Source organism: Peromyscus californicus, unplaced genomic scaffold (genome assembly GCF_007827085.1).
Source record: "Peromyscus californicus insignis strain IS unplaced genomic scaffold, ASM782708v3 Scaffold_4__1_contigs__length_199733344, whole genome shotgun sequence".
Classification (NCBI taxonomy): Eukaryota; Metazoa; Chordata; class Mammalia; order Rodentia; family Cricetidae; genus Peromyscus; species Peromyscus californicus.
In genome coordinates this window covers 87485836-87508314 of record NW_026294562.1, presented here as the reverse complement: position 1 = coordinate 87508314, position 22479 = coordinate 87485836, and the positions used below count along the sequence as shown (strand labels likewise).

At 43.3% G+C, this 22479-nt stretch overlaps 1 protein-coding gene across 1 annotated transcript in view; it reads right to left on the bottom strand.

The window, feature by feature from the left end:
- Sox6 (SRY-box transcription factor 6) overlaps window positions 1–15853 on the bottom strand; it is a 569660-nt gene extending 553807 nt beyond the window's left edge. The window contains 2 exon segments of the mRNA XM_052714601.1: window positions 14372–14554; window positions 15712–15853. Of these exon segments, the coding sequence (XP_052570561.1) occupies window positions 14372–14554; window positions 15712–15836 (308 nt within the window). The 5' untranslated portion in view covers window positions 15837–15853.
- Window positions 15854–22479: the final 6626 nt, after the last annotated feature.

Here is a 22479-nt window from a genome sequence, read left to right as displayed (position 1 = left end):
CATGTAATCAAGTGATTCCCAACCTTTCCCATCAAGGACACTTGCATATATTACCCTTCATGAACCCCATATTTCAAACCAGTCACCTATATTATGCAATTGTCAAGTCATTTTCTACTTTTCATTCATTGAGGACATACAGAGCAAATGTGCAATGCTCCTAACTCATCAGGGCATTGCTCACTTATGTTGGCCATGGGAAACAGAGCGATGGTATCTCTGGAAGTAAACACAAAGATAAAGCAAGTGAGCACTGAGATGGCAAGACAAGAAGATTAAATAGCCACTCCTGACTGACAGCATGCAAACTTTGCTTGGAATAAATAATATCCTGAAACAAAACCCAGAGAAACATGCATTCACATCACGAAGGCAGGGAGGCAGTGTGACGGTAAGTCTATCTGTCCTACATAATCTTTATTGAAAAAGACAGTGGATATGAATGCAGTTTAAAAACTGGAGAAATGTATAAAATGTTAGAGAATAAAGGCCACTTCTCATGTCAAGGGTCTAGTACTGATCACACAACCACTGTCCATCTATCCTAATGCAGCTATCCAGAAGTAGTCTACACACTTTTGTATTGAGTATCTTAACATTTGATCTTCTCAGCAATTCTATGTGATAGATTCTATCACTGTTCCATCTTTTAAATTAGTAAATGGTCAGACTCGAAAAGGTTGTGTAACCTTTGCAAGGTCATAGAACTAACTAGAGTAAGATATAAAAGGAAAGATTCAAGGAATAAAACTGAAGGTCTGATTCTGTTCTTTTCAGATCTATCATTCAAATAAAGAAAACATTTGTTTCCATTTATCCTTAAAATATAAGAAAAAGAAAAAGACTGAAATGTGTATATTGGACAAAAGAACTCTCCAGTGTTGTGAACCATTTATATACATAACCAAATGTAGTTATAAAATATCTTTCATTGCAGGCATACAAAATGTAGAGAGATACTTAATTGATTAGAATAGAGTAAGGATCATCAGTATTAAATGGATAGTGACAGATGAAATTACTTTCACAATCTCTTCCAGAATTTAGGATTGGAGTTTCATCAAATGTAAGAGGTTCCGAATCAAGACACTACATTTACTCACTTGGGACTCTCCCAAGTCTTCTAGAATCCAGGTGAGTTCTTTCTAGGAAAGAAAAAAATATACATGGATGTTTCTATTTTACAGAAGAGGGAAAAAAGCAAGTTGTGCAACTGTCTAAATGCTACATTTGGTAGTAAACAGTTGGTAGAGCTGGAATGGAAAGCTTAAGCTTCCTGGAACGAATATCAATGTCCTCAGCAGAAGGAAAAGATATTTGAAAAGCAAGGCTTCTGCCTTCAAAGCTGTTCTTTGGGTACTGAGAACTGAGTACCCAATCACATTTCCCAGTGATATGTCTGCAGTACGAAAGGAAGCCTTCACAGCCACATGCCAGAATGGGTTCCTTTTTAAACCTATGCTCTTCATTTAAATTTTAAAAAAAAAGTTGCATTTCTTCTTACACACACTGAGCTTCTTTAGACTTGGCAAGTGAAGCATTTTCAATTTTTTTTTTTTGTCCAATTTTAAAGAACTACTTTGTTCAAAGAAACAGAGACTGTATTTAGAAGGTGAAATCAAAAACAGCACTGAAGTCCCTTTTTGCATTCGGATGAATATATTAAAGACAGACAATTTAATATATCTCTTTACTCTGACTAGAAACAATGAGCTGACAAAGGGAACAGGAATGAAATATCATGTAATGGGTTATCTTGTGATATTTTTGGAGAAAAACAATTAAGAGAACATGAGATAGCATTAAAAGTCTGTATAACATGCACAACAGACGATGCATTTATCTTATTCTTATTGTGCCGATTTACATGTGACATCAGTGAAAAGCATCAAAAACAATGAAAACATGGGGAATTCTTACAGTATTCATATCATATCAGGCCTCCACACCCAGCAATATGTCTGTACAGAGAAAGCATTAAGAGGCTGCATTGACCCTGAGCTTTCTGATGAAATCCTCCAAGTGAGGCATTGCCACAAGAGCCACAGCAGCACGGTCAGAGAGAGAACACACAGAAATACAAATCCAGAAAATCACAGCGCACATTCGAGCTGCTCCCCAGAGATGCAAAACGCCTAAAATAGACACAGCAGCAGAGTACCAATTGTTAGATCCTCCTACTTCACCATTCCACTCATGACACGTTTCACTGTATCACAGTCCTGTCCCCAAAAGGTTAAGACATTAATTTAATTCCTTATAAATAAGATCAAACATCTCCCTGTAAATGCAAAGAAATAACTCTTTAGATAAATAGCAAGATTTCTACAGTTTCAAAGTATTGCTTTTCACTTGGACTATGAAAGAGAATGTCACCACACATTTTATGCTACAAAAAAAAGTGAAACAGAAGATTTCTGAATACTTCTCTAAACATTTTGAAAAGAAATTTCCCCAACATTATATACTGTGCAAGTTACTGAGGAGTACTAAATATATTAGCATTGTAAAGCACAAATAACTAGGCAGTTGACTTTTAATGTGGCTTATTAGTTTATAGTGGATTGCAGCATCTCCAATTAACCTCAGAAAATAACTCACATCCTTCCTAAAGATGAAAGTTTTTTGAGTGAATGGTAAAATGAGTGATATATTAGGGGTCTTAGAGGAGCAAGAAGAGATTCTGAATATAAACAAGCCATCATTCTGGTAAAAAGAAATACAAACAACTAGAGTAAAAATAGTTGATGCACAAAAGCCATAATGAGGGGGGTAGCTCGAAAAATAACTTCGACTTTGAATGGTTTGGATGAAATACAAATTATCCACAGAAAAGTGTGGACTGGCATAAATGTTTGTACAAAATCATAAGTGTATTTCAAGAAGTATGCAGAGGCACCCGCCTGCATGCTGCACAAGGCCCGGCGATGCTCTAAGTGCCAGTGCAGAGCCCAAACCACTGCATCTTAATTACCATGCAGCCTCAGATATATTGCCTTTGATATGGAAATGTTCTTGTTCTCTCATCTTCACATATGGTCTCATGCACAGAAATCTTTATCTGATTCATAAAAAATAAAGTAGAATCCAATCTCAACACCTGACCTCAGTGCTTAGAAGTTTTTACTAAGCGTGGTGTCACTATAAAAAGAATGGCTAATATTGGTGCAAAGTTAGATATTTTGAGCAATGATATGAAGGATTTGCAGTTAAGAATTGAATCAATACTGCTTCTCTGAGATTTTAGGGTTTCATGTTCCCTTTTTTTAGACTATCACAGATTTGAAGAAAAACATCAGCACCCTGTTTTTGGAGGTGAGAGCCTGGAGGAGAATTAAATGATATTCCATTTCTCAGTCTCTATCCACAGTCTCCAATTGATATTTATATCCAAACTATGACAATCAGATACTAAATACTTGAAAAGCTCCATCCATACCATAATGCAAATTTTGAGCTATTTCCAGTTTGACTAAACGTCTAAACAAAATAATTAGCTGAAAGCTTTACCCTCTTCCACAGAACAAGGAAAATAAAAACATCCTTCCTAAGAATGAATAATGAATATATAATGAGAGGACGGTGAGAATCTCTGATACTTCTCACCAAACAATTAGTGCTCAGCTAACAATTGAAGAAATTAAGCAACAAGGCCATATCATCCATTTAAAAAGTGTATGTGTCTAGTAAAAATTGTTTTCATATACTCCCAAGCACTGTTTTTTTTAACTAGACTATTTTCACATTTGGGACATAATCACAAGGAAATGCAGAATCAGGTTGAGGACATGATATGCAGCTTTTATCTAGCATCTTACATCTCCCTGTTCAAAAAAAGAAAGAAAGAAAGAAAGAAAGAAAGAAAGAAAGAAAGAAAGAAAGAAAGAAAGAAAGAATAAAAGAATCATATTCTTAAGCAAGTTTCACTCCAAACCCAAAGACAGTCCATTTCTTCTTCTGAAAAGGCAGTGAGTGCTTATTTTGTTCAATATAGCAAGTTTCTATAGTAATACCTGCCCTCATTAAACTTCATATATCCACATAACTTGGTCAATCTGAAATGGCCTAGATTAATTTTTAAAAATATATATAGTAACGTGACCCATTTAACCTCATGACAGCAGATAATACATCCCATCTGCAAATCATCTTACATTAAGTTATCTGTGTTTTATCATTTCTAGTACCTGTCTGTGCCTGATATGGTACACTCAGACACATTAGCTTGGGAATGTTTTACTTGACTTCAAATACATCAATTTATATATATACATCTGTATATATATATATATATATATATATATATATCCCAAACTATGTTTAAGCAAATAGTTCTCATTTAAAACCAAATTACAATTTCATAAAATGCTGGTTTTTAAGTAGTAGAGATATATAGATGATATACATATAGCTATATGGATTATCTCACTAATAAAGAAATTATTTTTAAAATTTGGAGATAATCAAACTAACCAATCTGAAAAGACAAAAAATACTAAAAGCATTAAAGCCAGTGTATCATCTTATTCACAAGAAACACCATTCCTTCTAATACCTACTGTATTAATTGAAAGAGAATTATATAAAACATTACAGATTTATGATATTTAAGATAGATATGTGGAGCAATTTGATCAGTGACTTAAAACCCAATATCTCCTAAAACAGGACAAATAGAAACTGATATAAAACCTCAATAATGCCACCAAAATTTATCATTTATGTGTTTAAAGTTATGTACTTTGAAGCTTTATAAAAAGGAAGATTTGCTGGCATGTTGACATGTTGTAAATCTTTGCTTTTCCCTTATAAAGAAAAATATCTGTTGTTTTCTGCCGCTACTGAGAAGATGCTTGATAGACAATATTCTCACTACATATCACTCCATCTAAGACTAATGCTGAATGCATTACAGAGTCAGCTTAAGGCACAGACACATGATAACTGCTTGATAAGTAGTCTTTCAACATTTGTTGTTACAATATATTGTTGAGTGTTGTAGTTATGTAATATATTACAGAATATATCATACCTCATAATTCTAAAAAAGCTCAAATTTTTGCATTTTTAAAAAGCACATATCCACTAAGAGAACATTTCTTTTTATCACTTCAAACATAACAAATAAAAGCAACAATGAAGCAGATAAACAATAAACAAAAAGCTCCTCATCCTGCCTTGATAATAAATGTGGAAGGGCGGGGGGGGGGGGGGGGGGGGGGGGGGGGGGGGGGGGGGGGGGTGTTAGCAGCTTGCCTGAGGAGCGCATAGTCTCTTCCTGGTGGCCAGGTTCTGGTTACTAGCCCTCTTTGGCCATAATCTAGATCCAATGACTGTAGTGCACATTTGCTTTCAAAATGTGAAACAGTGTCTGGTGGCTTGTTCCCTTTTCTTAAGAACAGTAGCAATATCTCCTTATGAGGTTTCTCAAATATTTAGAAGAAATCTACATGTCTTTTTGCCTATGCACATGCTCACATGTGTATGTGTACTCAACAAAGACGCTCTGGAAAGTGCATAGAGAATACATTCATGGGCTAAGAGAACTAAAAATTCAGTTATAACCTTGTTTCTACTATTAGAAAATACTGCACTGGTTCAATCAAAAGCAGATGAAACTTAATAAGCCATGGCCCTACTTCCCACCATGGAAAGAACTTTTGATACTGAGAAAGCTAACTCTGTCCCACTAACTTGTGGAAGGTTTTGGGAAATGTTTTGTTCATTTGTTTTGAAATAAAGAGAACCTTCCCAGTAGCATGTCTGAGAGGCCTAGAAACAAGGGAGGAAGCAGGACTGATGCCATTGCCTAATGCTGAGTGCTGAATCCCACAGCGACTGCACAGGGTGACAGAGGGATGGCAGAGGGGAAGGAAGGTCATGTTGGAGGCTGCACAGTCTGGTCTGCACCAAATAGCAACCTTAGAGCTGACCTCAGGCTAGGATGGGGAAGCTGAGCAAGAAACTCCAGCACCCATCTGAGCAGACAGAGAGGACGAGGCAGTGCTCCAAAACCCCAGGAATGAACAGGAATGAAGAAGGAGCCAACAGATCTTCCCAGCTCCCCAACAGGTTCACCGGCAGCCCCAAGAAGCTAGGCGTGAATAAGAAGCCGAAGCTACAATCAGGGCACCGACACTAAATTATTGTGAGAGACCTGTGAGAGTGGAGGAAGCAGGTAGACAAGTGAGCAGTTCTGAAGTCCCTTCCCAAGCCAGGACACACAGTGCCAAGTCTGGGTGTTCCCAACAGATGAGTGCACACAGAGGGGTCCTCGCAGACTCCCCAGTGCAGCAAGTCGAGAAGGGTATGGCCGGATTGTCTCTGCATTACCCTTCCCCATCTAGCCTGCAACCTGCTGCCGATATTGAGTGCCCTCTCCTAACCAGTATTTCTCCCTCAGCCGAAAACTTGTAGAAGCAGAAAAGGCAAAAATCAAAAGCGAGGCTTCATGGTCAGTCTTCCCTGCCAGGGCCTCCCCGGGCTGTCTTGGCCGGTTCGGCTTCCCTCGGGAATCCTGTAATCCAGAACTGAACTGAGCTGTTCAAGACAGCCAAGCCCGTGCCTATGGGCCTTGGGGATGAGGGTGCTGAGTGCGCAGGCTAATTATACATGTGGCATTTGGGCAGCCGACTGTCCAGTTGACACCTTACCTTATGAGGAAGCGTCCACCCCAGCAACTGTTCAAAACAAAATGCCATCTCGGGATCAGCTTCGCCTGCTCTGGGCCGGTTCAGGGTTTGCCTTTCCTACGGCCTCTTGCACTTAGCACAAGAATGTGGCCTAGGGAGGCCAGCCGCAGGCAGTCAGGCCCGCCAGGGTTGGGGGGACAGGCGGGGCGGGGCTTTGCCAGGTGTCCGTCCTGTCCCCCCTCACTGTGGCCCAGCTCGGAACCTAACCACTTGACCTTTTTTATTCACCAAACCCACCTTCTAGAAATAGACTGGGCGGGGCTGTGTCTGTTCTCGGGACCAGGGGGGAAAACCCGGACATGTGACTACAAAGGACAGAAGAGAGGAGACCCTGGTGGGCGGGGGAAGGGGCACTCTCTCCACTGGGTTTCTGGCTGGGCAGTTCCGCCAGGGCCAAAAGCCAAGCCACTGGAGGTGTGCGCTGGAGCCCAGCGTCCAGGACAGAGGAGTCACCCGTACTCCTTCACCGACAGTGAGGCTGGAGGTCGGGGAGCCTAGTCCAGGTGTGCCGCCCGGACAGCTTCGGACTATCCTGAGACTGAAACTTGCAGTGCGGCCCTTACAGGAGGCGACACACAGAAGCAGCCCAGAAGAGCCCATCTTGCTAACTGCTAGCCCTGCCAGCCCTGTAGATGAGTTATTTTAGACCCCAAATAGGAGCGGAAGTCAATAACTGGTCATTCACACAAACAAGCATATTCAAACTTGGTCAGAATCAGACAAGCTTAAATAAAACTCAAAATACGCCGGCAACGACCACCTTTTATCTGTCCGAACACACCAATTCTCTCTTTTTATCTTAAAGCTTCGCGGACCCGGAGCTAATCTGTCCTCCGCAGAGCCCGGCCGTTCCTTTGCCGCAGTTCAACCCCAGCAGTCTTTGCACAAGCCTGGGTCCTTCTACGCACTGCCCTTTAAGGGAGAAAGCCGAAAGCAGCTCCCCCCGGGGCAGGCGGGCCTCCGCAGCACCGCCTCCCACCCAGGGCCCAGCCGGTGTTGTGGACCTCGCCGGCCGGCAGCAGACAGGGCAGCGGGCGGCAGATCGGGCAGAGAGCCTAGAGGGACGAAGGTGGCGGGCCAGCCTCTGAGACGCGGGGTGCGGGCAGAAGCGCCCAGGACCTGGAGGCCGAACCCACGCGAGCCTTACGGGGCCGCCCCTCGCCCACGCCGCCAGCGGTCCAGCCTGCACAGCCTTAGTGCTGAGCAAAGAGGACCACCGTTGGGTTGCTGACTGCCTTGGAGCTCGGTTTGTTTATTGCTGAGAAGATCATAAAAAGTAAAGTGCAATAATGGAGGGAGCGAGGGGAACTGGAACTCGAGCGTCCTGGGAAAGTCGTGGGCAGCCGCGGGTGGGCGAGGGCTAGGAGGGGAGCGCGCGGCTTCTGGCCACCCGGGTTTTCTTTAGGCGCTCCTCTGGGTAAACTTCACCACCGCACGAAACGCTGGGGAGATCCTGCAGTCCCGCCCGACCTAGGCCAGCGTCAACCCCACAACTAGCCAACGGTCCCAAACCGAAATGGGGGGGGGGGGGGGACAGAAGCCCAGCGGGACCTCCCGTCCCCTGCGCCCCAGCTTGGCTGACACTGACGCCTCTTAGAACTGCGGCGGCTCAGTCACTCGGCGAATCAACCCGACACTTTTCAAGAAAACAAAATACTCACTCGCTAAAAAAAAACTTACTTCGCATTTAGTCTCTATTTGGGGGGGTGCGGTTTAGGTCGGCTCTAAAGGAAGCCCGTTTTGTCCAGGTTGGATATTGTCTACTTATGGATCAGCCCTTGGGTAAGGGTTTAATTTATGGCTTATGCATTCTTTTAAGGTCGATTTACATGACCTCCGGCTACAACTGAGACTGCCGAGGAGGGCACTCTAGTCGTCAGTCGGCCAAACCCACAATTACAACAGCCCTCCCCCGTCTTCTGTGGCTCTAACTCCCCTGGCAAGCTGACTGTTCTTCTCTTCTCTCTCTCTCTCTCTCTCTCTCTCTCTCTCCTCTCCTCTCTCTCCTCTCTCTCTCTCTCTCTCCTCTCTCTCTCTCTCGTCTCTCTCTCTTTCTCTTTTATGACTTTACTTTTTAATATTATGAATAAGATTAGATATCACTTTGAAAGTTTCGTTAAAACTTTCCTCAAAACCCAAACAAGCATGCCGCGATGAGAAATCCAGTGTTCACAAAGCCCTCAAGATGTTGCCCTCTTGTGGGCACCGAGAGAATTACCACCCAAGAGCCCCATCTGAACCTTAAGCTGGAAGATTGAGAGGAAGAGCCAGAGCAAGAGGAGGTGGGGGTAGGAAGAGAGAGGAAAGGGGAGAGAGGAGGGAGGGGGAGGGGGGGAGAGAGGAGGAAGAGAGAGAGAGGGAGGGAGGGAAGGAGAGAGGAGAGAGAGAGAGAGAGAGAGAGAGAGAGAGAGAGAGAGAGAGAGAGAGAGAGAGAGAGAGAGAGAGAGAGAGAGAGAACTAAACACTAAACAACACAGGCAGGCACACCAACTTCTTCCATCCCACACTTGTGCGAACTTCCATGAAATACCTACCTCAAACTTTACGGAGACTTAACAATTCATTCTCTAAGCCACCTGACTTCTTTTTCATTTCATTCCCACTTCTATAAATTAGAGTATCTACTTGGGGAAACGAAGGTGGAAGAATTAGGTGGGCCCAAGAGGGCAGACAGACTTCCGGACGAATACTTGCGATGGCGATAACAGTTCTGCTGTCAAAGGTGGCTTTGGCTGTCTCTCCCTGTCCTTTTGCCTCGGTGTCCTACGCACAGTTATCTGAGGCTACAACATGTGTTTTCTTGGAGTGATTTGGGGGAAGGGGGGCAAGAAAATCAGAAACCCGCCTCGCAGATCTGTCACCGACTCTGGAGTAGGACACAAGTCTCCGAGGGAGGCAGGCATCCTGAGGATCGGCGTGTCCACCGCGGGCGAGCAGCGCCGGGCCCCTTTCTCTACCTCGGCTCGCCAGCCCGCCCCGCCCCGCCCGCGAGCGCCCCTCCTCCTAGTCCCCTCCCCGGCAAGCCAAGGCTCTGCCAAGGGCTCCGCTCGCCTGCCTCGCGTCCCTCCACTGTCCCACCCCCAGCCGCCGTCCCCACTCGGAGAAACTAACCCCAGAGGTGCCGGGAAAGGCAGGGAGTGGGAGGCGCTGGGGGCTCCGGTCCCCTGCCCCCTCCGGCGCCCCAACAGGTAGCTCTCACTGCTGCTCTCTCACACTGCCTCCCTCGCTCTCTTAAGTCGCTCGCTCCGTCCCGGTTACCTGGGCGGGCTCCAGGATGGTACCTCACGGGAGGGCTCCTTGTGCGCTGCGCCGCGGGAGTAAAAGGCATTAAAGAAAAAGGGAAAGATACAAATTTTAAAAATTAAAGAAAGGGGAGTCGGTGCTAGGTCAATTAGCTGAGCCTGGGGAGCAAGGGAGCAGGTCCCCAGCGCTGCTGCCCCGGCCGGGCCCGCCCGTTAACTCAAGTCTGCGGGGGTGTCCTGCCCCGGGCTAGGGGGGGAGCGCTGAGCGCACAAGTTTTGCTGCCGGGGTGCCAGGAGGTGCACGCGGAGCCGGGTGACAGGGGGCTTCCCCCCTTGAAACAAGTGAAGGCGATGGTTAGTGCTGTCAATCTTGGCAATCAGTGTGAGCGGCCATGTCGTAAGTATTCAAAGCATTTCCCGTCGTGCAACATCAGAAAGTGAGTGGCCAGGGCATTGATCTGAGCGAGGGAGAGGAGGCAGGGCTCCCCTCCCAGACAACACAGGCAAGATGAGACAAGAGGCGAAGGAGGGCAGCAAGCCAGGCGGGGCGGCTGGGAGGGAGGGGGAAGGGCTGGGGAAGAAGAAGGAGGGGGAGAGCAGGAGGCAGAGGCAAGAGCAAGCCTCCTCGAGAGGAGGGCAGAGAGACGGCGGCGCGAGCAGAGACTGGAATTGGACGCGCCGAGGGACGCAGAGTGGAGCACCCACTGCAAGGGGAAAGCAGAGGGGCGATTCCGGGCAAGAGGGGACAAGGGACAAGAACTAGATAGAGAAGAGGCAGTCCTGAAAAGAAAGGACCGAGAGGGGCAATGCTGGGGCTGCTAGTGAAGGAACCAAGAAAAAGGTCAAGTGAAGCCGGAGAAAGGTAGGCAGCTCTCGAGAAAAAGCGGAGCAAAGGAGAAGTGAGGGAAGTCAAACGGGAGGAAAGCAAGGAAGACCACTTGAGTTTCGGAAAAGTTAAGCGACTGGAGGTTTAAAAATACCGTGAGACTGAACTAGACGGTAACAGTGAGAAGTGGGAGAAACACTGGAAGAGAACAGGGTTGAAGTGGGCCAGGGAGGAGAAAAGTGACTTTGGGGGTAAATTCTAGAGATGATAGAGAAGTAGTCAGCAGAATGGAGAGAAAAAGATTCAGGAAGCAGAGATCATGAAACCCTTCAATTAGTAGAACCTCGGTAAATGAGAAGAAAAATTAAAGAATTTAAGAGAATTTGAAAGAAAAAGAAATTGGCATACAAATCCTAACGTTGTGGGTAGTCTTGTCCTAGAGGCCATATGATTGATGGAGTTCACGGAATAAATTTTCTATAAAAAGATATGTACAAACACCACAGACAGCTTTATACCTGTATAACAATAAATAAAATGGCGCGAACCTCTATCCTAAGGATGAGCCTTGTTTCATGATACATGTTCATTATCTCAACCTTGCAAAGACAGACTTGGAATCTCAGGTGACTGAGCTGGAGCTTGGAGAACATGGAGCGTTTCAAGTCAACCAGAACAGCATATAAAATTGCATAGTCAGATATAGACAATTCTCTAATAAAAGGCACCTCTCCCCAATAAAATCCCTACACATGTTCAAGATCCCCTTTGAGCCATGTGTAGGGTAGGTGTGAAGGATACAGAATGGCCTAAATGAGTAGAACTTTATCTCAAGTTAGAGACAGCTGGGGGTCCAGAAAAGGAGGGAACATTGTTGGTGCCCATACCATAGTTGAGACGGAAAAAGAAAAAGAGGTAAGTGAGAAAACTATCTGTGACCTCATTGTGGAGCTGACAAGAGGCAGTGTGTAAAAAGTGAGGTTGGCTTGCCTCAAACGAGGCCCAGAAAAAAACCTGAGGTCAGTGGAGACCTACATGAGGAATAAAAGCTAGGAGAGAGGCTCTGGCTAACCAACATACCTGCCAGAGACTTGAAAGGCTTCTACTTTGTAGAAACTGACCAAAGAGGGCTCCTCTGAGGTGCCTCCTAAAGAGAGATGCTGAAATAAGGCAGAGAAGGAACAGGAAGGGTAACCAACATAGGGAAGACCTCCCACAGACAGAAGCAAGGAGAAAGGGGAGAGCCTCATCTTGGTTAACCAGGCAATGGGAGGAACCGGCTCCTTACTGTACACTTGATGTTAGTTAGCTTCCATCTGAACTCCAGACAAGAGAGAAAGGATGGGATAAAGGTACAGATCACACCTAGGAGGAGCCTGGAAGAAGGCAGAAACCGGCTGTTTCTGCTCTATGGGAAACACAATGTTTGAGGGTTTGGAGTTTAGGACTATATGTTAAAATGACTTGAAGGTGGGTTGGGAGGAAAATAGTCCTAGGCAAGAAATTTGGAGATTTCCATTGCTCACAACTGCCTCCAAGGCACTGGAACTGGAGACTCAGGAGGAGTAATCTCCAGCGCCTAGCAGGCCAGATTCTTATTTGACCGGGTTCCCCAAAACGCTGGACCATCTTAGACCTGACACACAGGAGGAAAGGCCAAAGCTGCACTCCCATTTGTGTCTGAGCTAGGTTCCACCTGGCCTACCTCTGAATTCCTGAGCCTGGAACTCTCCAGCTGGGGTGAGGGCTGGGGGAGGGGGGTGCAGAGACCCTTTCCAAATCCTACGGTCAAACTAAATGACCTGCCCTAAAAGCCTACAAAGAAAAGAAGCGCCAAGTTAGGTCTCAAAGACCAATTCGCAGGGAAGAGCCACCAAACAGATGAGCCTTCGCATAAGCAAACATGGGAGCCACTGGGTTCCTCCAAAATGCTGAGACAGGTTTGACTTTCTCAACACCAGCGCACTAGTCTTTTTAAAACACAGAGTACTCGGCACTCTGGGAGACCGACCCAGCCGACCAGAAAGCAGGCCGCTAGGTTGGCGGGAGGCAAGAAGAAAAAGGAAATGTTACCAAGATTTCTGTGATCCAAGATCCTAGTGCCTTCTGAAAAAGCGCTCAGGGGTCCTCTTCAGATTTCAGTTCATAAACTAGTACCAAAGTAGATGGCTGAGGGATAGGCAACTGGTGACAATATTGGACCCCAAAAGAAGGAAACTAAACTTTGGGGTCTGAGTGTCACGATCCAGACTGCACTGAGTGACATGTGGCCCGGGGGAAGTAGGGGTGTGTGCTTCTAAGGGTTTCCTCCAAAGCCTGGGGTACCAGCTGTACTACGCAAGTGGGTGAGGCAGAGAGCCAGGCATCCGCTGATGTGGTGGGCTTTCCACCTGGTCCGCACCGCCTGCGGATTCCAAGAAGTCTATGAAGGGCACCCGACATCACATTCAGAACCTGGAACACACTAGCTCACTTCCCCTGGGGGCCGGAGCCAGCTCGACACGAACCCAGGCGGTGAAATGCGGGAACTGAGGGAGGGAAGAAGGGGCCAGCGGGTGAGGCTGACTTACCTGCCTGCTGGGTTTGCTGCCTGGGCGCCCGCTGTGTTTGTGTCCCTGTGCACCTCGACCAACCAAAGGCAACTCGGCTTTGCTAAGTTTGGCCTCGCACCTCCAAGAGAAGAGGCACGAACTGGCAGAGACAAGGCGCGCACGGTTCCTGGAGAGAGGTCCCCCCTGAACTTGGGAAGGGCAACGCAATTAATCCTGCTTCAGAAGTTAATATTTAAAACACCCACGCAAAAAAACATAACAGCCGTTAAAACCTCGAATTTCCCCTTTGAAAGGCTACCTTACACCAGCCGGGAGGATCATTCACCTACATGACTTCATCTTAAGGTGGCCAACTTCTCGAAGGAAAGGCTTCATAGCTACTGTGTAAACAGGACAAATATGTCACTCACTCCAAAACACCAAGGAGAACTTTTAACAAAACGAAGAATACGTGAACGAGTGTAAAAGGCAAGAGGGAAGAAGTTGAAAAACTTTAATTACAGCGTGGAGAAAACTTTTCGCCACTGGTTTCCTTAAACCGGGATAACAAACACCCCAATGCTCCAGCAGCCCGTGACACTTCATTTAAGTTTGGGAGAAGCAGATAACATCAACTCCCAAATAACAGTGCCCTTGGGACAGTATCTCAAAGAGATCGGAACTCCTGTTTCAACAACAAAAGCAACTGTGAATAATATTCTTCATCCTTTAAGATGTCATTTTGCAGAAGGACAAGGCACTGCCCCGGACTTTAAACGATGGAGGGTAACATTACATTTCATTTGAACCTGCGAGTCATCCAGTTGAGAAAAGCACAGCCATAGTTACAGTAGCAGCAGAGCACCGTCACAAAGAAGGTAGGGAAAGTGGTAAAAATGCATGAACTTCTGTTTTCAAAGAAAAATAAAGATAAATAAAGAGTAACTTTTATAGACATGCCTTTCCTAGCTCAGGAAAGTTAATTTCCCAGTGTGCTTTGGCTGTCAAAGGTGCAAAGCCAAGGCGAGGGAGTGCGTGGCTGGAATCTGCATGCTGATAAGAGAAGGGTGATGTACTTACAGTGACAGAGGGCAGGCTGCGGGAGAAAAGCTGTTTGTGTTAGCCTGCGAGTTACCCAGGGCTGCAGTGAGAGCCGAAGGGAGGAGGCGTGGGAGTGCCCGTCTGCGTACACCTTCACCGCGTCTCATTACATCTGCCAGCCTCTCTCTCCCTCTCTCTTTCATTTCCACATTCCCTTTGTTCCTGAAAAAAAAATCTACACGTCACATCAGAGTCCCCAGATGCAGTCTACACCAAAGAAAAAAATGAATAATTCAATCAAACTGTGCATAGTCTCTAAGGCAATAAATCTATCGCACTTAAAGAAACGAAGGGTAATTACTACCACAGAATTAGAATAAGGCCAAAGACCAGCGATGTCGCTGAGTCTCTGGATTAACTCCACAGTCAAATAAAGTTTTATTTATTTAATCATTTTTTACATCTCGAACGGAAAGTCAGACAAAGATTTTTTTTAACTTATTTCAGAGCTATTCGCGTCTTTTGAAACACGTTCTAGAAGGTGGGGGAGGGTACCGGAGAGTCTACCTTGTTCAAAACGCTCCCAAAGACATCAGCTGCGCACCCGGCACTGACACCAACCAAGACAATGCGTGCCGGGGAGCCTGTCCAGAGCCGGTTTCTCCCACTCCACCCTCCTCCGCTCTCCTTTCAATAGTGGAGCGTCCTCCGCTAGCCCACCACTGCGACTCTGCAGCAGGGCAGCTGCAATCTGAGAGCCTTACCTGCGGCAGTGCGAAGACCCAAAAGAAACCGTCTTTCGCTGCCACCAACACCCCGTGCCATTCCTACGCACCCCTCCAAAGTCCTGTAACCATCTATTTCTTCCATCTGCCCACGAGAAACTGTAAACCGGATTTCCCCCACGCCACGACTGAATGGAAGCTCTATACGGAACTGACTTCTGGATATGCCCTAGGTTGAGTTAAAGCGATGTCTGGAAAGAAAAAGAAGAGGAGGAAAGTGGGAGGGGGCAGCTCAAACCCTGTCCAAGTTAGTCAGAAGGCGGTGTTAGGCGGGAAGCGCCTACGGAAGAAACAGCTGGACTACACCCTGGCCATACAGATCGCAGTTCTAGGAACCGTGTCCTTCGTCCCAGAGGTAAGACTCTATGACTGTCGCATGCTTATTCTTTTCACTGTCTGTGTCTCTCTTCCCCACCTACAACTGCTACTACCCCTCGGGTCGGCCTGCGTGCATCCTGGAGAAGGACTCCAGCGCTGTGAAGAGCTGTATTTTCCGGACCCACTCATAAATTGTGGTTGTCACTGAACAGAGATCTGCAAATCTGCTGTATGCGACAGCGACCAAACCCTCTGTCCTGCCAGTTACTCACTGACCCAGGACACAGGCACAGTGGACGGGAGCCCCAGTCTCCTGGGTCGCAGAGTCTGAGGGCCTTGAGGACCCAGGTGATGCTAGGAAGGCTCAAGCGTCCCAAACGGGTTGGAGCTAGAGTTTCCATCCCAGAAGCGCTTCTGCCTGCTTCGGGCACACATGTGCACGCAAGACACACACACACACACACACACACACACACACACACACACACACACACACACTCACGCACGCACGCACGCACGCACGGCTGACATTTCGGCCCAACTACCCATCTTCAAGAGTCCCTTAAACAGTCAATTCGGCCCCTCTGGGGAGCAGCTGGGAAACTGAAATTCGTGGATAAGCCCCTGGGTGCCAACCGCCAGTGCAGCCAGGCTTTGTTTATGTGCCTCGGTCGCCACCTTGAGGTGGGAGCGCAAGAGTGCGCTGGGCTCAGAGCCTCGAGGACCCACCGCGCAGATGTTGCTAGCAGCTAGGGGGGCAACCTCCGGGACAGTTTAAAAGAAAAGCCCAAGAAGGACCCCCTGGAGCAGAGGAGCCCCGGAGACAGTACTGCCTTGGAAAACCCGAGCCAAGAGATGGCAGGGCAACACCTGCAAAATAGTTAATGCCAGTGCCCGGTGCATTCTCTCAGTAGAATACAAAATTGGGGTTAGAGAACAGATCCGAGGCAGAGACTGCGGTTTGGGAACTTTTGGCACTAACTACCCAGGCTAGGTTGAGATGCAGTCTCGGCTCCCTTAGGGCTATGGACCCTCTTCTGCAAGGACCTGGCTCAAGGACCGCAGTCTTAGGTTGTTTTGCTTCCCATCTCCAGGAAGGGAGACAAAGGTCTTAGAGATGCAAACATTCCCCAAAGTCATAAGCAGAGGTCTGTAGGTGAGAAGTGAGGACAGAAGAAAAACATTCAGACAGCACAGCTATCTGCTGCAAAAGCTGGGTCTAGGGTGGCCCAATTTCCAAGAAGTCGGTGCTTCCAGGTGTGTTAAGAATGGGTTTGGTAAAACTAAGTAATGTGTTATTAATTGTATCACCTGCTTTCCATCTCCTGTCCTTCCATCTTCGGAAGCTCGTTTTCACTCACTGTTTTGCAGGTATTTTTGCTGTCTGGATACTAAGCTTTAAAGAGCCCTCTTGCTGACTCCTGCAACAACCTACTGCGGTTGTTCTTTGTTGTTTCTGGAAAACTGCCTTCAAGGCTTGAAGGCATCTTACAAGGCCATCCCAAAGGGCCTCCTCAGAGAAGTGCCCCTAGGGCACTCCTGAGATTTTTCACTGCTACTCGGGTACATAAATGTTATTTAAATATGATGTTTTACAAAAGAAGAATTGTTTAAGAAAAAGGACACTTGGGAACTATTTTGAGTTATATGAAAGCTTAAACCAGAGCTGGCTGACACCAACTGGGGCCTGCCAGTATTTGGCCAACAATAAATAAATAATGAAATAAAATTTGTAAATAGGTCCACAGCAATCTGATCCTAATGGCCAACAGAAAATGTTTTCTCTGATAGGAGAAGCAACAGGCCTGTAAGCCAGACCCTTCTCTTCTGATTCATGCCACAGCCCAGCAAATCAACAGTGCCTTCACTCATGTGGAAAGCTGAGTGTTATTGAATACAGTACTGAATTTTCCTGGGGAATCCCAATTATAGAAACACCTGTGCTAAGTAATGTTATTCTAATCCACTATGAAAACTGTAAGTATGTAATAGCCCTCAAATCATCTCATTTCTCAGTCACAGTGGGGTGGGCCAACTTCATGGAAGAACATTAGACTTGTACAATGCTCCAGAGCCTTACCTCAAAGGAAGCTTGCCTTTGCTATACATAATTCTGGCCATTCATTTTCTCTTAAATGGAAGGGTTATACACTGGGGCCAACATAACTGGCAGAAAGCAAGCTTAGGTAGAAACATCAGTTAAAGAAACCGGGGCACACATTGAATGGGCAGTCAGAGACCAATTCCATGACTTTTAAACAAAACCCTTGCAGTATAAGTTGACATTATTCAGTGGACACACTTCACTTTACTGTAAATAGAATATTAATGGAAAATGTAATGAAATTAAACTATCATAAGTAAAGGTAAGGTAGGGAATCATTGTAGCCCTCTACTAGTACTCCAAAACCCATATACATCAGCTATACTTTAAAAATTATCAAGCTAACCTTTTTGAAATGCTCCGTGAAAGAAGGCATCAGGACAACAGCTGATTTATCACTGAAGGCTACTGAAGCTAATGCTGCTGAAATGACCACATGAAAAGAGAAAGGCTAATCACACATCCAAATGTTTCTCTGACACTCTACATGGAATTGTGGGATTTTTTTAACCAAAATAAAAATGATCTGGGTAATTAGCACATGTATCACACACACACACACACACACACACACACACACACACACACACACAAAGAAAGAGAGAGAGAGAGAGAGAGAGAGAATACAATGAAAGGTTATATTTCAACCACAGAAGTAAACTTTCCTCACTAAAATTCCAAGTACCCCTCACAATAACTGTGATACTGTGTTATCTTTTCACCATCAAGTGAAAAGCATTCACACTACCTCATAGGTGCTGCTAACTGACTAAAGAGACACTTGCTTCTTCCAAGGACTGAAGTTTGCTATTCACTAACATGACTATCATTCCATTTAGTATACACTCGAGCCACACCAGAAATACTGAACAAATCAACATGACGCCGATTGCAATGCCTCATAAAAGACAGACAAGGACCCACTCCCCAGTAGGTGCCAGGAGAGTTGCTTACTGACATTACCCTTCTGAAGAAGTCTGAGTATTTGCCTCAGAAATTTGATGGTTTATGCATTGTATTTTTAGGACTGAATTTGGTATCCCATAATTTTAAAATTTGGTCCTTAACAATCTTTCTTCTCAAACCATAGATCACTTTTTAAAATGTCTAAATATAGGATTTCTGTTGCATATGTATTATTTCATTAAGTGCCTAATGTGTGAAAAGGAAATAATTAAAAGCATGTTAACCAAGAACTTATTTTTTGTATTTTTATAATTCAATAAACATTAATAAAAAATGATTTTTATAAAATATGCCAACAAAGTATTATGTTGGGTGTTTGATAACTCCACGTGATGTTATCTTATTCAGTATATACTATTTAAATTAAATTACCCAGTTATTTTTATCAGCCAACAAATTATACACATTTCTAAAATACAAATTCTTAAATTATATATTTCTAATTTATCAAGTAATATATCTAAAAGCATCTTAACAAGAGAGTTTATGGTTATATGCAATTCTAATAGCATAGTTTATTATAAAATCAGTTCTAAAAAATTCAAACTGCATTTCAAATCAAAATGTTTAATACAATTGCCAGGCAAAATGTCTTTAACCTGATACATGTCTTTATCACACATCATACTCATACATATATGACAGAGATGTTGGCTTCTTGAACTGAAACAATACAGGTTGAATGAATAAGCCAATGTTCCCAAGGATCTGAATATTCACTATTATTTAAGCAGCTCATTGGATGTTATTGACTTTCTAGTTTTTATTAGAATTTGTTATATTGGGTTTGAGTATATTGTCTTTCCAATAGGGGTGGAGAGAGAAACAGCCATGTTGAAAGTCTGCAGCATGTGTTCACCCCACACTCATTTCTATCTCTTCAAGAAAAAAAGGAATGGAAAGCATCTCTTGTGCATGCTTAAAAGTTCAGGAATTGTAGGCTCTGGGGAAAACGTTCAAACTCAATAGTTCATACAAAAACCTCTTTTAATTGTATGTAGCATGTTACCATCAGACTTTCAAAGTTGATGAAGCTCAGTACTAAAATGAATATTAAGCAAATAAGTGCTGACTACACTCACAAGAATTAGCATACTTCAGATTATAGTTTATAAATTTTTAAGGACATGAGCATCATGATATGGTTGTCATAGAAACTGCAACAATATGTCACTTAAATTAATTTTCTATGCAGTGATAAGGTCTAGTTCTACATCACTCCAATACAAGTTTGAAAAGCAAAAGAAATTCAGTAAGGGTCCAACTTCTACTGACTTAGAAAATGGTAAAGTACAAGTTTTTTAAAAAAACAATACTTTCTAATTGCATAGTAAGATGGAAATTTAATAAAGGTTATAAAATGCTTCTAAATGAGTACATTCTGAAAAAAGTTTTTATTAATAATCAGCTACTTCTCTTAGTATTCCTTACTCTTGTTACATGGGCCTATTTATAGGTAACAAAAATTATTGGTTATTATGTGTTACTTAATTATTAAATTATGGATGCTCTTTATGTTCTTGAGAGATGGGTGCAGTTTCTTTCACATTATAAATTCAGAACAACTATACCAGAATTTTAATATTTTTAGTGATTATTTCAACAGTCCCTCTGATTTAGAAGGAAATGTCACTGCATTACTGCAAAAACCTTCACAGTATATCACTGCCAGGGATACTCTGTTGACATTAATGGCTCAATTATTGGAACAGAAAAAGCCTATGAAAATAAAGCATATTTTCTAAGGAATAGTTATAGCAGAAGATTTGAAGTCCTAAATTAATCTGTCTTTTGGGCTACCAAATACCTTTTCCTTATATTTTCTATCATTGAACATTTCAATATGTAATATACCCATGAAAAATTTGAATATACACATTTTTATTTAAACTCTTATTTATCTTGCATATTTTGTATGTAATTTAGTCTTTGTTAGTAATAATTTCAATTAATTACAGAAAGAAATTTCATAAAAGTATCAATAAAAATATTGTACTTCTAAAAGTAATTTTTGAAAAGTGAATGAAGGATAGCACATTTTTTTAAAGTCTGAAAAACAATCTGAACGGGAAAAGATAAACGTATATAACATATTCTTCTTGATAAGATTAAGAGGATTCCAAAGCTTTTAAATGCCAGTTTTCCTGACAATTAACAATGAAAAGCAGATATTTACAAAGCTGTTTCCTATCCTGTCTTAAAAGATGATAAAGGATGGTTTGTGGATAGTAGGAATGACAAGCCAGATAACTGCTTGCCGGGTGTGTATTTAAAAAGCATTTTCATTGGCTCACTTATTGTTAATAGAGAAAGAAAACACTTTGTGCTGCACACACTGTGTGACTGTGACTATAGAAACTGCCATCGTAAAGTCCTCAAAAACTCTTCAGATGTAATTTACAAAGATAATAATAACACAGAATTATTTCACTTCTCTGAATGCCACACATTTGCATACCAGGACTTTGTACAATGTAGTCATAATGCACATTCATAATGGCAAGGGCTCCATAGCACTTTAGCTGCAGCACACGATCTGCGCATTACACAATCTGTCTCACCAAGTTCTACTCACTGTTATCTAAGTGTCCATCTTAGTAAGCCAGGTGTTCAATGCATACAGAACTGAGGGACCCCATTAACCACTGCAGCACTATTGTAAGAAAATACGAGGAAGCTGAAAACCATGTGACCTTGAAAACAGTAACAGGCTATTACATGGGAAAGTTTCAAGTGAATATTTTTTAAAAGTTATATGTGATAACCACAGGCCTTTATTACCAGAAATAAACTTCAAAAATTGCTGATGTTCAGTCTCTAGATGGTTTTGATATTATTATCTATTGAACCAAGTATGTGTTAGCTGATTTTAATGTTTAATTTTTTAATATTCATTTTGGGGTTTTGTAGGGGTTATTTTTTTGTTTTTGTTTTTGTTTTAGCTTTTTGTTGGTGGTAGTGGGTTTGGGTTTAGTTTGGTTTGGTTTGTTTTTTCAAGACAGGGTCTCTCTGTGTAGCTCTGACTGTTCTAGAACTCACTCTGTAGACCAGACTGACCTTGAACTTGCAGAGATCCACTTGCCTCTCTCTCCCAAGTGCTGGGGTTAAAGGCTGTACCACCATTGTCCAGCCACTTCTGATGCTTTTTATATTTGTCAAAATGGAAAAGATATTTTTGAAGCAGAGCGAGGAGAAAAATAAAGCAAGAAACACAACTTGTAACATTACCTGGATGAAATAAACTGAGCATAAATGCCTAATTAGGAAAATTTTTGAATACACTAAAATATTTATGTTAAAATTAAATTTTTATTTATATGGAAAAATATGACAGGTAATTTTTGTCCCTACAGCTTAATAAATATCACTAACCAGTAGGCATTTATTCTTGTGAATACTATTGCTGAAATTAAATGTATTTCACCATGAACTTTCAATTCGTCCTCAAATTATGGTAACATATAAAGTACATTCACATACTTGGCTTCATTCAATTAAAAAGGGACTTTTGAAATGTAAGTTTAACATTACATGAACATTGCAATGTGTATTAAGACCATGATACTGAACCATAAGGAAAAAGGAAACTTTTTTAGCCAACAATATTTTAGTCCTTGGTATTATTTTGTTAGCTAAAAGATCACTAAAATCTCCAACACTCTCTTTATGACCCTATCTTCATATAATGTTTAATATACAACAGGGAAAAGTTTGTAAAACTGCCTTAGTTTGTAAAAAGTCAAATTAATGAAAATCTAAATTTTACAGATGGAATTCCAAAGTTTTTACTCTCATTCTCATTTTCAAATAGCTCTTTAGGATAACATTTACCCGCTAATGTTTAAGAAACAGTTGCAAAGTCAGTAAGATATTTGCTTTTGCCCCCACCTTCTCTCTCTCTCCAGGGCCTTACTGTATCTCAGGATATCCTGGATGGAACTCAGTATGTAAGCCAGTCCAGGCTTGCCTTGAAC